The 14943-nt window shown below is 43.8% G+C and overlaps 1 protein-coding gene across 3 annotated transcripts in view; it reads right to left on the reverse strand.

Moving 5' to 3' along the window:
- Positions 1-14943, reverse strand: part of NCBP3 (nuclear cap binding subunit 3) — a 41512-nt gene that overhangs the window by 5170 nt on the left and 21399 nt on the right. For 2 of the 3 annotated variants that reach the window (XM_009251137.4, XM_054535367.2), the window contains exons 8-14: positions 14678-14777; positions 13969-14072; positions 11014-11323; positions 8845-8999; positions 7051-7212; positions 5839-6001; positions 4865-5376 (exon numbers count right to left, since the gene is read on the reverse strand). In XM_009251137.4, the coding sequence (XP_009249412.1) occupies positions 5268-5376; positions 5839-6001; positions 7051-7212; positions 8845-8999; positions 11014-11323; positions 13969-14072; positions 14678-14777 (1103 nt within the window). In that variant the 3' untranslated portion in view covers positions 4865-5267. Of the gene's footprint in view, positions 1-4864; positions 5377-5838; positions 6002-7050; positions 7213-8844; positions 9000-11013; positions 11324-13968; positions 14073-14677; positions 14778-14943 lie in introns of those variants that run through there. The other variant, XR_002912021.3, reaches the window with a different exon arrangement.

Consider the following 14943-nt stretch of genomic DNA (forward strand, 5'->3'; position numbering starts at 1 on the left):
TTCCCTAGCAAATGCTTTAGAGAGCTGGGTAAGCTTCAGCTCTGACGTGGCCAGATCATCAAAATTTGAAGTTTACTCAGGTCTATTTAATGAGATTTTTTTTTTCTTATACAACCATATGCACTTCTGAATAATCTTCCCTTTTTTGAATCTGGGGCTTTCATCTACAATTAGACTAACCTGCAGACAGTAATGCCAGAGCTGGGCTGGGTTACCATAATTCATTCATTTACCAAACATTTTCGAAGCACTACTTACTCTGGGCTGGCCTGATGAAAGGATACAGAGATAACACCACAAAGAAACTTGCTCATTAGGAGCTTGCTTACTGGCTAGAAAGGAAAATACAACATGAAAATAAAGCATTGTACGTACATGGCAGAAAAATGACTAGCCTGTCAGAGGGCCCCAGAGCCTCAGAGGATGGAGCCACTCCTGAGGCTGGAGGGTTTACAAACTCATCCCATCTTTACAGAAGACCTGCTAGATGCCAGGCATGCTGCAGGCACGGGGGAAAGCCCACTGAACAAGCAGACACGGTCCCTGCTCTCACGGAGCTTACAGTCTAGCAAGACAAACTAGGAACAAGAAATTACAGTCCAGTGTAGAGGTGTGCGGGGTTGTGGGGTACAGTGATTTCGCATTATACACACATTTCACTTAAACACAATGGTATTTGTCCGAAAAAGATTTTAAAAAAGAAAAACAAATCAGTTGTTTGGACCATTCTGCTGGCCCCTCCTTCACTCCATGAGCACAGACAGGAGGGCGGGCCCGGGCAAGCTCATGCCTCTGCTGCACCTGTGGCCTGCCTCAGTTCCCAAGCTCCCCAGAAGTGATCTTCTCGCCCAAATGTGGTTCTAACACCCAAAAACAAGTGATTTTTGCACAACACAGCCCTAACTGCAGGCCAATCACTTCACCTGGTACTCAACCAAACAGTAATCTGTTCCCACATGGGCAAGAAATGACTACATGGGACCTCAAGATGTTGGTTTTCAATAGGGCACCTTCCTTAGATTTCTAAGAGGAATTTTAATTACACTCCATTTTTATCTTAGGTACTGACCTTAGAACTGAATCCTGGAGAGAGCTGAGACTCTTCTGTGGTAGTACCATGGGACACATAGAAGTAGCCTATACCCTGGCTCTGGAAGTTGGGGATTGCCTCCGGGAAGGGCCCCTAAGACCTTAAGTTGGTGAGGGGAAGATTGAGGCGGGAGGGGAGAAGCCTGGGGGAAGCATGTCGCTGGAGGTAGAAACAGCTCTGTGCACAGTCTGCAGGGCTAGTGAGATCAAGCTGCATCTAGGGAACTGGTGGGCAGAGGGCACGGGAGATGGGGAGAACAGGCCAGGGATACTACCAGAGGATGGACCTTGGTGAGCCTTATAACATGCTATCAAAAAGGGTGGGATTTATGTATGTATGTATTTATTGAGACAGGTCTTGCTCTGCTGCCCAGGCTGGAGTGCAGTGGCTTGATCATAGCTCACTGCAGCCTTGAATTACTGGACTCATGCGATCAGGAGTGTGGAATTCATTCTCGGGGCAATAGTGAAGCTTTGGAAAACTTTCAAGCAGAGGAATAACAGCATCAGATTTATATTTAAGAAAGGTCATCCTGAAGCATGTGAAAAGGTGCCCAACATCATTAGTCATTAGGGAAAAATACAAATCAAATCCACAATGAGGGCCAGGGGTGGTAGCTCATGCCTGTAATCCCAGCACTTCGGGAGGTCGAGGCAGGAGGATCACTTGAGGCCAGGAGTGTTAGACCAGCCTGGGCAACATAACGAGACCCCATCTGTACAAAATGTATTTTAAAAAGAAAAAATAAAAACAAAAAACTACAATGAGATACCACTTCACACAGAAAATAATGAGTGTTGGTGAAGATGTGGAGAAACTGGAACCCTCACACATTGCTGGTGGGAATGCAAAATGATACAGCTGCTTGGAAAAACCACCTGGCGGTTCCTCAAAAGGTTAAAGATAATTATGACCCAGCAATTCCACTCCTAGGTATACACCCAAGAGTCATGAAAACACCTGTCCATGCAAAAACTTGTTCAGGAATGTTCGTAGCAACATTATTCATAATAGCCAAAAAGAAGGGCCAGATGCGATGGCTCACACCTGTAATCCCAGCACTTTGGGAGGAAGAGGTGGGCAGATCACCTGAGGTCAGGAGTTCAAGACCAGCCTGACCAACATGGTGAAACCCCATCTCTACTAAAAATTACAAAAAATTAGCCAGGCGTGGTGGCACATGCCTGTAATCCCAGCTACTCTGGAGGCTGAGGCAGGAGAATCACTTGAACCCTGGAGGCGGACGTTGCAGTGGGCCGAGATCGTGCCATTGCACTCCAGCCTGGGCAACAAGAGCGAAACTCTGTCTCAAAAATAAATAATAGAAATAGAAATAGAAATATATATATATAGCCCTAAAGTAGAAACAACTCAAATGCCCGTTAACCAATGAGTGGATAAAAAAAAAAATGTTGCGTACCCATAAAATGGACTATTATTTGGCAATTTTAAAAAATGAAATACTGATATATGCTATGACATGGATGAACCTCAGAAATATGTTAAGAAGCCAGTCACAAATAGACACATAGCATATGATCCCATTTATATGAACTGTCCAGAACAGGCAAATCCACAGAGAAGGAAGATCAGTGGTGGCCAGAGGCTAAGAGGGAAGAAGGAATAGGGAGAATTGCTGATGGACTTAGGGTTTCTTTGGGTGATCAGTGTTTTAAAATTGATTACAGTGCTGGTGCATAACTCTGTAAATATACTAAAAGCCACTCAAGTGTACATTTTAAATGGCTGAACTGTATGCAAATTACATCTAAATTAAGCTGGTAACAACAACAAAGGTTCATCCCGCTGCAGCGTGCAGAATGGAGACAGGGCAGAGACCAGTGAAGAGGCTGCTGTACAAATGCAGCTGGAAAGGGCAGTGGCTGAAGAACTGGGAGGGGTTCACAGGATCAGACTACAAGGGGGCCAGAGGAGGAGACTACATCCTGAGGACGCCACAAATTATCCTGGGTACCTGGTAACTCTCCAGAGAGGAGAGTGGGAAACAAATGAGGTATCTGCAATTATCATCAAGCAGCAAACATGTATGTAAAATCTCCTACACATAAGACTAAGAGGAGCACACAAAGTGTGCAGCCCTGTGCCCACATGTGTGGGGAGCGTCCAGGGTAAAAGCATGCCCAGCTGCCTGCCAGGCGCCTGTCCTGACTATCCATTCTCACTCTTAAACTCCAAAGCAAAGGCCTCGTCATTCAGGACACACTCAAGATGTTGCAAGATCTGAGTGACTGAGAGTGGGGAGGAGGGTTAGAGAGACTAATAAGGCCAGTAACTCCGAGAAGTAAAAATCTTTAAAGCTGCCTTTCTGGGTTCTCTCTGTGTGTCTGTGAAAACTGTAAGGTTACTCAAGTGTGTATTTTTCTTGGTTAGATCAAAGACCCAGTTTTGACTGCATGCCACCTCCTTCCAGAATGTCTTTGCTGATTTCCAGCAGGAGACTGGTGAGTGCTGAAAGGCCATGGAACAAATGGACCTGAGCTGCTGGTGGAAAACCAAAACGAAAGTCTGTGAAGGAGCATATTCTAAACCCTGCAGAGGCCATGCCAGCTGGGACCCTGACCACGACATCTTTGCCCCGTCAATAGAAGCAGAGACTGTGCTGGGATGGGAATAAGCCCCTGTCTACACCTCATGCACGCCCTGAGTTTGGGAATAAGCTCCTGTCTACACCTCATGCACGCCCTCAGTTGTCTCCCTGGCGCCTCCTCCACCTGCAGTAGAAATTCATGCTGGCGAGCCCACTGCCGTCACAGCTTGGGAAGTGTAAACCGCCACTGAGACGCACCAACAAAACCAGGAATTCTGGTAACAGCCCGCTCAACTGCTAGACGGGAAAACTGAGGCCCAGGTCCATGGAGCAGAGCCAGGGGTTGACATCCAGGTGTCCGATTCTCAGGCCCCCGCACTTCTCACTCTACCAACTCCCCAAACCCTGACCCTTCCTAAGAACCTGGCTCTCAGCCATATGCTTCACAGGGAAAGAAAAGCTGAGAAATCTCAGATGTCTTAAGTCTCAACTGGCAGAGAAACCAGAACCATCTCTTTCCTAGAATCCTATTAAGAAGCTGAAATATATCATGGTTATATCCTCTGATCTCTCTAAAGCAGGTTAATCAACAAAATATGGGACAATACAGTTTTTGTTGCAGCTCTTAAATCTTGCAGCCCTTTACTTCCTTTATTAATAACAGTGTTCTGCATTAATTCGTGCCACAGTGTAATCAACTATCAATGTGACCATTAGCTCAGCCACAAGTAAAGATCGACAGGATCCAGGCTGCACTGTGTGCACAACAGCCCAGGCAGGTGAAGAGTCGTGACATCGCAAAAAGGACCACGGCTTATTACCATCTCTGACTCCCATGTTCCAGCAAACCGAAGAAAAACACTGTTTCTTAAAACTGCAGAGGAATACAAAATTAAATACTACAAAACAAAAATCAGACAGGAAGACGAAACAATCTACCTCCTCCTAATGGTAAAATAATCTGAAAGGAGTTTAAAAATAAATGAACTAAAATTTTTATAACTATTATCTTTTCTGCTAATTTTGAAGATGTCTTCAGGTGCCACAACTTGCGGACAGAAAGAATAAATATCAATGTATAACTTCTAGAGTGATAATAAACAACAGGACCCCATCTCAGATGGATGGATTTTTTTCCTACTGGAGCCAAAAAACAAGCTGAACTCTATGTACAACAGACAGACTATACAACTAGGAGCATTTAAAAATAATAAGACTCCTCTCTCTGCCTTCTTCCAAAGAATAGAATATATATTTAACAGCACAAAAGAAGACACCACTTGAGCTTCCCCTTTAGCCAACAGGAAGAATTTCCACATATAAAACTTAAAAATTTAAACTTTCAAATCATTCGTGTTTTAAACATAATACAGACTTAAAAATTCTTCAACATTAACCCATAACCCCACCCCTAGCACAAAAATCAACCCCAAATCCAGACGTCACAGTTTTTTGTTCCTAAAAATCCCACAGCACTGAAGTTGATCTTCACATCAAGCTGACAGCAAGTAAGAGGCCCATGAGCAATCCCCGAGGGAAGGACGGAAGCACAGTCAATGCTGCAGCTCTTATCTACCTGGGCGGCACTGGTGCACCTCTGAGGTCAGGTCCGTGACATTCGCCCCCACACTAGGGTCCCGGAAGGGTGAGCTGGCCGCTTCCCTCCTCTTCCCCCTCGAAGGATGTCCAATAAGCACCTGGGAATTGACTTTTCTTGGGAAAAGGGTGCTGGTAACAGCTGTCAGGGCCAAGGCAATAGTGAGAAGTTCAGTTCTCTGCTCTTTGGATGAACTGTGTAAAACATTTCTTTTAAAAGACACAATGTTAAAAATATTAAGAAAAATGTCTACAAAATCTGGAGGGCTGCCTTTTTCTCAAAGGGTAAAGCCTGTGGGGTGGTGGGAAAGGAATCGAGGGCCCAGAACTACAACTCTGCAGCGAAAGATAGAGATGCCCTTGAAAACGTGTCACATTCTTAAGATGTCTTGCCGAAGTAGCAAGAGCTGAGGGTGACTGTGTGAGCAGGAGCGAGAGGGCGCCAGCTCCTGCGGGGAAGGTTCCTACTGCACGCCCCACCCTGTGCAAGAATGTCAGGCTTTAGGGCAGCTGCCATAGGCCCCAGGGGCATCAGGACTCTGCCTCTGAACCAGAGCTGCTTTCCCGACTAACTTCAATCTGGAGAGATGGTAAGTTATCTAACCGGCTCTTCTTTTGGCGAGACTGCTCTTTCTCCTTAATCAGAGCCCCCCACGCCCTTTGCAGCTCAGAGTCGTCTTCCTCAGCGCCAGGTGCCCTGTGATCCACTTTCTTCGTATTCTTTTCTTTGGTCTTGGGTGCAGATCCTAGGCGAGTCCATAAATTACCTGTTTGGATGAGATGGCATTTCACTTTCACAGTCAGCACTAAGAAGCAGGGTAGCACTGAGGGGGCAGCAACACTGCCAACACCTGCTGTGCAGGGAACGCCAGCAGTCTGGGGCGCCTGCCACCACAGTGCAGCCTTGGGCAGGTAAAATCTCATTTCCCAGGCCGCAGCCCCTGCCTGCAAACGGAGGGGTCTGGACCCAGCAGGGGATTCTCACCGTGGGGGACAGGTCAGGTCCCTCCCTGTCACCAGACACATCAGAATCACCTGAGAGGCCATTTCCTCCTACTCCTGCCCTTCCCTGCTGAGACACCACCCTGTGTGCCAATCCATTCTGCCAGGAGTAGGCCACTCCCAGATCCCTTCCATTAATTTTTGAAATATATTTTATGAAAATTTAACAATAGAGAAATACGTGTTTCGAATTTTGTGGATAGCCACATTATAAGGCAATTCAAAGTTGTTTTTGTTTTTGTTTTTGAGACAAGGTCTTGCTCTGTTGCCCAGGCTGAAGTGCAGTGGTGCAGGCGCCCGCCACCACGCCCGGCTCATTTTTGTGTTTTTAGTAGAGACAGGGTTTCACCATGTTGGTTAGGCTGGTCTCGAACTCCTGACCTCAAGTGATCCCCCCGTCTCGGCCTCCCAAATTGCTGGGATTACAGGTGTTGAGCCGCCATGCCTGGCCTAAAAGTTTTATTTATAAAGATTATAAAATGTGGCAAACAACTACAATAAAATGCTGTATGAAAAAAGTAGGATTTGTATGTGGACAAAGACCAGAATAGCTCACATGAAACTAAAAAGATTTGTGCCAAACAGAAAGAGCCAGGAGTGTGCTATTTTTTTCTATTTTCTAAGCGTTCCTTACTGTTGGGATGATGCTGATGCTGATGCTGATGCTGACGATAACTATAATGGAAAAGGAATAATCACTTATGTTTGGCATGGGCTGTTTCTTGCCTTCTGCTAAGAAAGTATTTCTCCAATACACCTACTGTCCTCTGCTCTCACTGAATCCCCATTCCCATCAGTTTTAAGTGTTACCAACCTGATTTCTTCTCCCGAGTATCGGCGTAGAGGCCTTTAATATCTTGCCTGGGAACACCTAACCTACTATGCACATCAGAAGAGGGCTCTCTCCGAACGACTGGGTTACTACTAAAAGCCTTTTCCGGAGAATGTGGTCTTTTTCCTAACCGCTGGCGTATATCTGAAAAAAGAGAAAAAGTGCACCAGTGACTGTGTGTGTGCTTTATGCTCGGCACCAACCGCCTGACACCTCCAAAGGATCTGGCGCTAACCCCCGCCCCGAGGACACAGGGGCTGACAGTCAGGCTGCTAAGTATTCTTCCTTTGTAATCAGTCTGGGTTTCCCTAGGAAAATTCGGACATAGGGGCTGTCAGAGGAAAAATCCTCAACTGATTGCTCCAGAACTAAATTTCTGAAGAAACAACCTTTTCTTTTTTTTCTTTAAGCAGAATCAAGAAGACTAAATAATTTACAAAAGTTTCAGAGAACAAAAAATCCTGTGAGCTCCCGGAAAGCGGAAGGCACAATCTGAACATACAAGTAGTTCCCAATAAACTTATTACATTTAACCAGTAAATATAAAGAGACTGGAAAAGGCAAAGGATCAAATGTGTTTTTCCCTCAATCCCCCCAGAAATCTGCCTGTCCTCTTGAGCTCCCCCTAACAACCACAGCAACAACAGAAACACATTCATTGATGAGGCCCTGTGCCGAGGTCTCCTTTCACTTCAGCTTCTCTCAGAGAGCAGCACCCTGGTCTCTCTGGTCACTGAGACCTAAGCTCCTTTCCTCCAACACTTCCTAGCACTGAGTCTTCCTTCACAAGACTTCCTGTTCTTTATCCATTCTGTCTCCACTGACCTAGTTCAGGCTCTTGTTCCTTTTTTAACTCTCTACCCCACCCCACTCCACCCTGAAGTTGTCTTTCTAAAATAGAGAGAAGATCAGGTTACTTCTCATGTAAAAAAATCAGGTTTGCCGACAGAGTTCCTCCCCTCTCCAAGGGCTGGCTCTAATGCTACTTTCTCTAAGAAGTCTTTCACAATTTCCCCAGTAGATCTATGACGGCTCTGCGTCCCCTCCAAAGGCTTCTCACATTCCTAGCACCTAGCCCAGGGTCTGGCACGTAGCAGGTACGGCTAAAGACCTGCCGAGTCAGTGTTTGAACATAGAAATGATCTAGTTCAAACTCTTAACCGTTCAGACAACCACCAAACTTAATTTCTATTATTCTTGTATATAAAGTATACCAGTGTCATACAGAGTCAAATATGGTTGGCCCTCCTCATCCATGGATTCCACATCTATAGATTCAACCAACTGCTGATCGAATATATGTGGAAAAAAAGTAAGACGTAAGAGTACAGCAAAAAATAATACAAATTTTACAAAATACAGGATAAGAATTTATACTGTATTAGGTATTATAAATAATCTAGAGATGACTTAAAGTATATGAAAGGATGTGTGTAGGTTATATGCAGATAATATGTCACTTTATATAAGGGACTTAAGTATCAATGGATTTTGGTATCTGTAGGGGGGCAGGGAGGGGGTCCTGGAAGCAATCCCCCGGAGATACCAAGGAACAACTGTAATTATTTGGAATACAAATATTTAAAGCTGGCTTTTCAGAAGTCTGATTATTTTTCATTTCCTAAATTTCCAACACCTAGCCCACAATTTAGACATGATGAACCAGGACAGCTAAATCAGTTCACGCATCGCATGTTTTACTCAGGAACCTCTCTCTGCCCCAGTCTGCTTTCCGGAGCTCAGAATCCAGCCAGGAATCCAAGTGAAGAACAGTACCTGATTTAGTACTGCTGACTGGTGGCCGTGGACGGGAGTGCTGACGTTTCTCATCTAATAGATGTCGGACATCTGCAAATTTCTCAGGTGGTAATTTGTTACCAATTCGGTTTTTGATATTGCTTGAAGATACACTATCTGCCCTCATGGAGTTCCTTTAAAAAGGGGGTAGGACGGGGCACAGTTAACCAACTTCAACTGTGAGACAAGGCCCAAACAACAATCTCATACTTTGGAGGAAACAATTTAAGAAATCCAGAATGGCCAACATTCACTTACAAATCCATAAACTTATAATTATTTGCTTATGGAAATCATGATCTGCCTGCTCTAAAGAGACTAGTCCTGGTGAGCAGGTTTTCGAAGGTGGTTTCCACATGTGTATGTGCTATTACAGAGCACATAACTACAAGTCCCGCTTTTCTGGGAAAAACGTTAAGTAGAGGCCTACGAAGAGACTGAGGCTTCCACTCACACATGCTGTGATGTGGCTGTAGTCAACACACAGTATAGTCTACAGTCTCTCTCTTTAAAGGGCAGACTTCTCTTTCAAAGAGATACGCTACCATGCTAGGTGCCAGCACCGTTCCGGCAGCATTCTCTACCAGAAAGTTCTCTGAAAACTAAAAATAAGAATGTGAACAGGCTCACGCCTGTAATCCCAGCACTTTGGGAGGCCGAGGCGGGCGGATCACGAGGTCAGGAGATTGAGACCATCCTGGCTAACACGGTGAAACCCCGTCTCTACTAAACATACAAAAAATTAGCCAGGCGTGGTGGCCTGTAGTCCCAGCTCCTCGGGAGGCTGAGGCAGGAGAATGCCGTGAACCCGGGAGGCGGAGCTTGTGGTGAGCCAAGATCGTGTTACCGCTCCACTGCACTCCAGGCTGGGCGACAGAGCGAGACTGGGCGACAGAGCGAGACTGGGTCTCAAAAAACAAACAAACAAACAAAAAAAGAATGTGGTGAACAAGGCCATACAAACAAATCAGCTTGAATGGTCTTTTCCCTTCCCCACAAACATTATGTTACACAGAGCATCCCTAGACTCTAACCCTTAGAACTGTGGATTCTGCCTGCACAGAATCTGCTCGCCCCTAGTAGTCATCAAAGACATGCACATTACAATAACTATTTTTTTTTTGTTCATGAAACTAGCTAACATTAGAAAGAATGGTAATAGCTAAGGCTGGTGAGCTTATAGGTAATAGGTGGTAATGTGAGTGATTAAAACCCTTCTGGAGGCCGGGCACGGTGGCTCATGCCTGTAATCCAAGCACTTTGGGAGGCTGAGGCAGGCGAATCATGAGGTCAGGAGATTGAGACCATCCTGGCTAACGCAGTGAAACCCCGTCTCTACTAAAATTACAAAAAATAAGCCGGGAGTGGTGGCGGGCGCCTGTAGTCCCAGCTACTCAGGAGGCTGAGGCAGGAGAATGGCGTGAACCCCAGAGGCGGAGCTTGCAGTGAGCCGACATCGCACCACCGCACTCCAGCCTGGGTGACACAGAGAGACTCTGTCTCAAAAAAAAAAAAAAAAAAAAAAAACACACACAAAAAACCCTTCTGGAAAAAAAATAAAGCAATACTTACCATCTTTTTAAACACATATTGTTTTGTGTAGTAACTGGACTTTGAGGAATTTATTTAGTTAGTGCAATTGTAAGAAAATAGAAACCTAAAGTCCATCAAAAAGGAACTGGTTAAATAAATCATGATACTTTCAAACAACAGACTATATACAGTTGAAAAAAATGTCTACAGTATATTAAGTGAAAAATGCACAATGCAAAACTATAAATAGCATAACCTCATTTTTATAAAAAGTATACTTTTATATAAATATATCTATAGTTTTTCCCTGTGCCATATATATACACACACACACACACACACAAATAGCTGAAAGGTTATTCACCAAATTGCTAACAGTAGTTATTGTTGAGAAAGAATGGGAATACAGATGATTTTTCACTTTCTATGTTGTCTTTTGTTTTTATAACAAGAATCACTGCTTGTATAGAGGAAATACTGGATGCGTTTATTAAACTCCTACAAGCGACTGAAATCAGAATAGATAAAAGATATTATAAAATTAGGAGGAATTAAGAAGTTATATTAGTATTTAAAATCAAATTAAAAGCTAGCATTGGTAAAACAAATTTTTACCTAATATTTTTCAACTGAGACTCCACTTCGTCAGCATACATAGTCATTTTCATGCTTTTCTTTGGTGAAGGCGTGGAAATCATTTTCAGTTCTAGATCATAGTCCATTTCATCTGAGTCTGAGCTGCTGGCACTGGATCGTCTAGACGCGCTCCGCTCCCGGGGCTGCTTGAGAGCCGGGAGCTCCTCGTGGTACTCTACCACCACTCTGTCATCTGCATCCATGTCCTGGTCTTCTTCTTCCTCTTCCTCTTCCTCCTCCTCCTCCTCTTCCTCCTCTTCAATGGGTTCCTCAGGAACATTCACTAGCCCTGAAGAAATTTAACCAGAAAACATTAGAAAAAGCACTAAAATTAACAAGTATGATTTTCTACTCTACATCGGTGACCTTTTTAAAAGGTGGGGTTCCCATCCCTGACATTTTATTGGAGCACTATCTATAATAGTGCCGAATGGACATTACTCTGATACTGCAACAGGAGGATGGCTAGGTGAAGTATGATGTAGCAGCCTAATCAAATGCCATAAAGTCATTTAAAATACAACTGACACTTATTATCCACAGATTTTGTATTTGCAAATTTACCAAATTTATTTGTAACTCCAAAATGAATACTTGCACTGCTTCCATGGTCATTTGCTGGCACGCACGCGCCCAGCGGAGGTCAAACAAAGCAACACTCCGCCTTCCTGTTTCATCTCATGCTGTGCACAAGCGTGTGTTTCAGTCCACCGAGTGCCACATTGTTTACACTTCTGTGCCTGCTGCTAGTGATTTCACTGCTTAAAATGGCCCTGAGTGTCGTGCTGAAGTGCTGCCTAGTGTTCCTAGATGCAAGGGGGCTGTGATGTGCCTTGTGGAAAAATACCGTATCAGGTAAGGCATTCAGGCATGAGTTATAGGGCTATTGGCTGTGAACTCAATGTTAACGAATCAACAATGTGTCTTAAATAAGGTGTCTTTAAAGAGAAACATATGGGCCCAGCCGGTGGCTCACGCCTGTAATCCCAGCACTTTGGGAGGCCGAGGCAGGCAGATCACGAGGTCAGGAAATCGAGACCATCCTGGCTAACATGGTGATACCCTGTCTCTACTAAAAAATACAACAAAAATTAGCTGGGCGTGGTGGTGTGCGCTTGTAGTCCCAGCTACTTGGGAGGCTGAGGTAGGAGAATGGCGTGAACCCGGGAGGCGGAGGTTGCAGTGAGCCGAGATCACGCCACTGCACTCCAGCCTGGGCAACAGAGCGAGACTCTGTCTCAAAAAAAAAAAAGAGAGAAACATATGTAAAACAAGGTTACATATTAATCAACTGACAAAAATGATGTGACCAGAGGCTATGTACGATTCAGTATTTGCTAATTCAGTGTTCACAGTGCCTTTATAGAACATAAGCACCATGAATAATGAAAATGGAAAAATACAATAAACGAAAGAAGTAGAATATAAAGTATATGTTCGTAAGAGTTATACTATTTATTATGAAAACAGACAAATGGGAAAAATGTAAGATGAACTCAGTCATCATACAGGGTACTAGAAATAGGGACAATTTGCTTTTTAATTTCCTTAATATGGATATAAAAAGTATATGATGAAAATATTTTAAAGTAGCTCAAACTGGAAAAGTGTAACTGTGTAACAGTAAAGTATGTGTATTATTATTATTATTTTGAGACAAAGTCTTGCTCTGTCGCCCAGGTTGGAATACAGTGACACAATCTTGGCTCACTGCAGCCTTGACCTCCCAGGCTCAGGCAATCTCAGCCTCCCAAGTAGCTGGGACCACAGGTATGTGCCATCATGCCTGGTCTGGCTAATTTTTTAATTTTTTGTAAAGACAAGGTCTCACTATGTTGCCCAGGCTGGTCTCAAACTCCTGGTTTCAAGTGATCCTCCTGCCTTGGCCTCCCAAAGTGCTGGGATTATAGGTGTGAGCCACTGTTCCCATCCTATGTGTATTATTAACATGTAGATCTCAAATATACAATTTTGTATATACACATTAAATAAAACATCTAGACTTCATCCCTTTCTGTCCCCATTACAATGTCAAATGTGTGTATATGTTATTTTGTATGCTGACTTGCCTAGTTCTATTAGGCATGTAGAAGATTCCATAGATTAGGCTCAAAACAAGAACAATTCTTTATAAAACATAAATAAAATGGTTCTTTCACAATAAGCACCAAAAAAAGGAGAAAGAAACCCAAGTCATGATATCCCACTCTTCTGAGGCACTCACATGCACAAACCAACAAGCACAAAGCACTCAACACAGCAGCCTATTTTTAATACAGAAAAAGAACAACACAATCAGTTCATCGATAAAATAATTTAAAAAATTGTTTTTGGCCAGGTGCAGTAGCTCATGCCTGTAATCCCAGCACTCTGGGAGGCCCAAGTGGGTGGAACACAAGGTCAGGAGTTCGAGACCAGCCTGGCCAACATGGTGAAACCCCATCTCTACTAAAAATACAAAAGTTAGCTGGGCATGGTGGCGCATGCCTCTAGTCCCAGCTACTCGGGAGGCTAAGGCAGGAGAATTGCTTGAATCCAGGAGGCAGAGGTTGCAGTGAGCCGAGATCAAGCAATTGCACTCCAGCCTGGGAGACAGAGCGAGACTCCGTCTTAAAAAAAAAAAAAAAAAAATTGTTTTCATGCAGCTGTTGATATTAATAGTAGAAAAATTAGGATCCTAAGGAAAGTTTTGTTTTAATTTTTCCTATGTCACATTTTGCCTTTTTTGACAGAACAGCTTTTATAAAATCATTTGACCTCTTTGGGCAACTTAAAATTAATTGTGACTTGACTTACTTTCCTATATGTTGGCAGAGGGTGAGGGCAAGGAAGAGAGGATGATAAAGTTTGGAACCTTAAAAGATTGCATTAAGAATAAAAATATGATTTCAGGAGCCAAACATGTGTCTACCCAAGAGCTGAGCAGGCAACTACCAGAATGTCGATGTTTATACGACGTCAAGCCAACGTCATCCCCAATCAGGGCTCTCTTCTTGATCACGTCCCGCTGAATACGACGGGAATGATATCTTCGCTTCCTGCAAGAATGCCAAAATAAGCACACAATCAAAAACTGATAGGAAAGACCTTGAAATCCACTATTTTCTTTTTTTTTTTTTTTTTTTTTTTTTGTGATGGAGTCTCAATCTCTCTCCCAGGCTGAAGTGCAATGGCACCATCTCAGCTCACTGCAACCTTTGCCTCTTGGGTTCAAGCAATTCTCTTGCCTCAGCCTCCCGAGCAGGTGGGATTACAGGCGCCCACCACCATGCATGGCTAATTTTTGTATTTTTAGTAGAGACGGGGTTTCACCATGTTGGCCAGGCTGGTCTTGAACTCCTGACCTCAGGTGATCTGCTGGCCTCGGCCTCCCAAAGTGCTGGGATTACAGGCGTGAGCCACCGCATCCGGGCTCGCTAATTCATTTCAACTACACGTTGACACAATGTTAGGTACTAACACAGACATTTTAAACGTAACGACAACTCAGCATTCCCCATCATTTACCACATCTAAGAATCGTGAATTCTTCCCTCTTGTCCTCCTTCCAGTTTACACAGTGTTTAGACATTTCACCATAGCATACCAACTGAAGGATTAAGAAAAACTCAAATACTATTGCATTTGAAGGTTTTGGACTCACCAGGAATTGCTAAGAATTCCTTTCATGCCTCCGTAATTTGGATTCCCATATTTCATGTAATACTGACTTCTTCTGGCTGCTCCAAGTTCCTTTTTGTCGTCTAAAAATTAATGACAATAGTTACCTAGGATTTCCTGTGAGTGTAAAGACAATGTTGAATTTTTTTTTTTAATGTTTTCCATAGCTGGAATCAAATCAGCGCAATTTGCCAACAAAAAGTAAAAATCCACTACCAACATTCACACTCTGAGTGCCCACTACAGCAA

This window comes from Pongo abelii, chromosome 19 (genome assembly GCF_028885655.2).
Source record: "Pongo abelii isolate AG06213 chromosome 19, NHGRI_mPonAbe1-v2.0_pri, whole genome shotgun sequence".
NCBI classification, from domain to species: Eukaryota; Metazoa; Chordata; class Mammalia; order Primates; family Hominidae; genus Pongo; species Pongo abelii.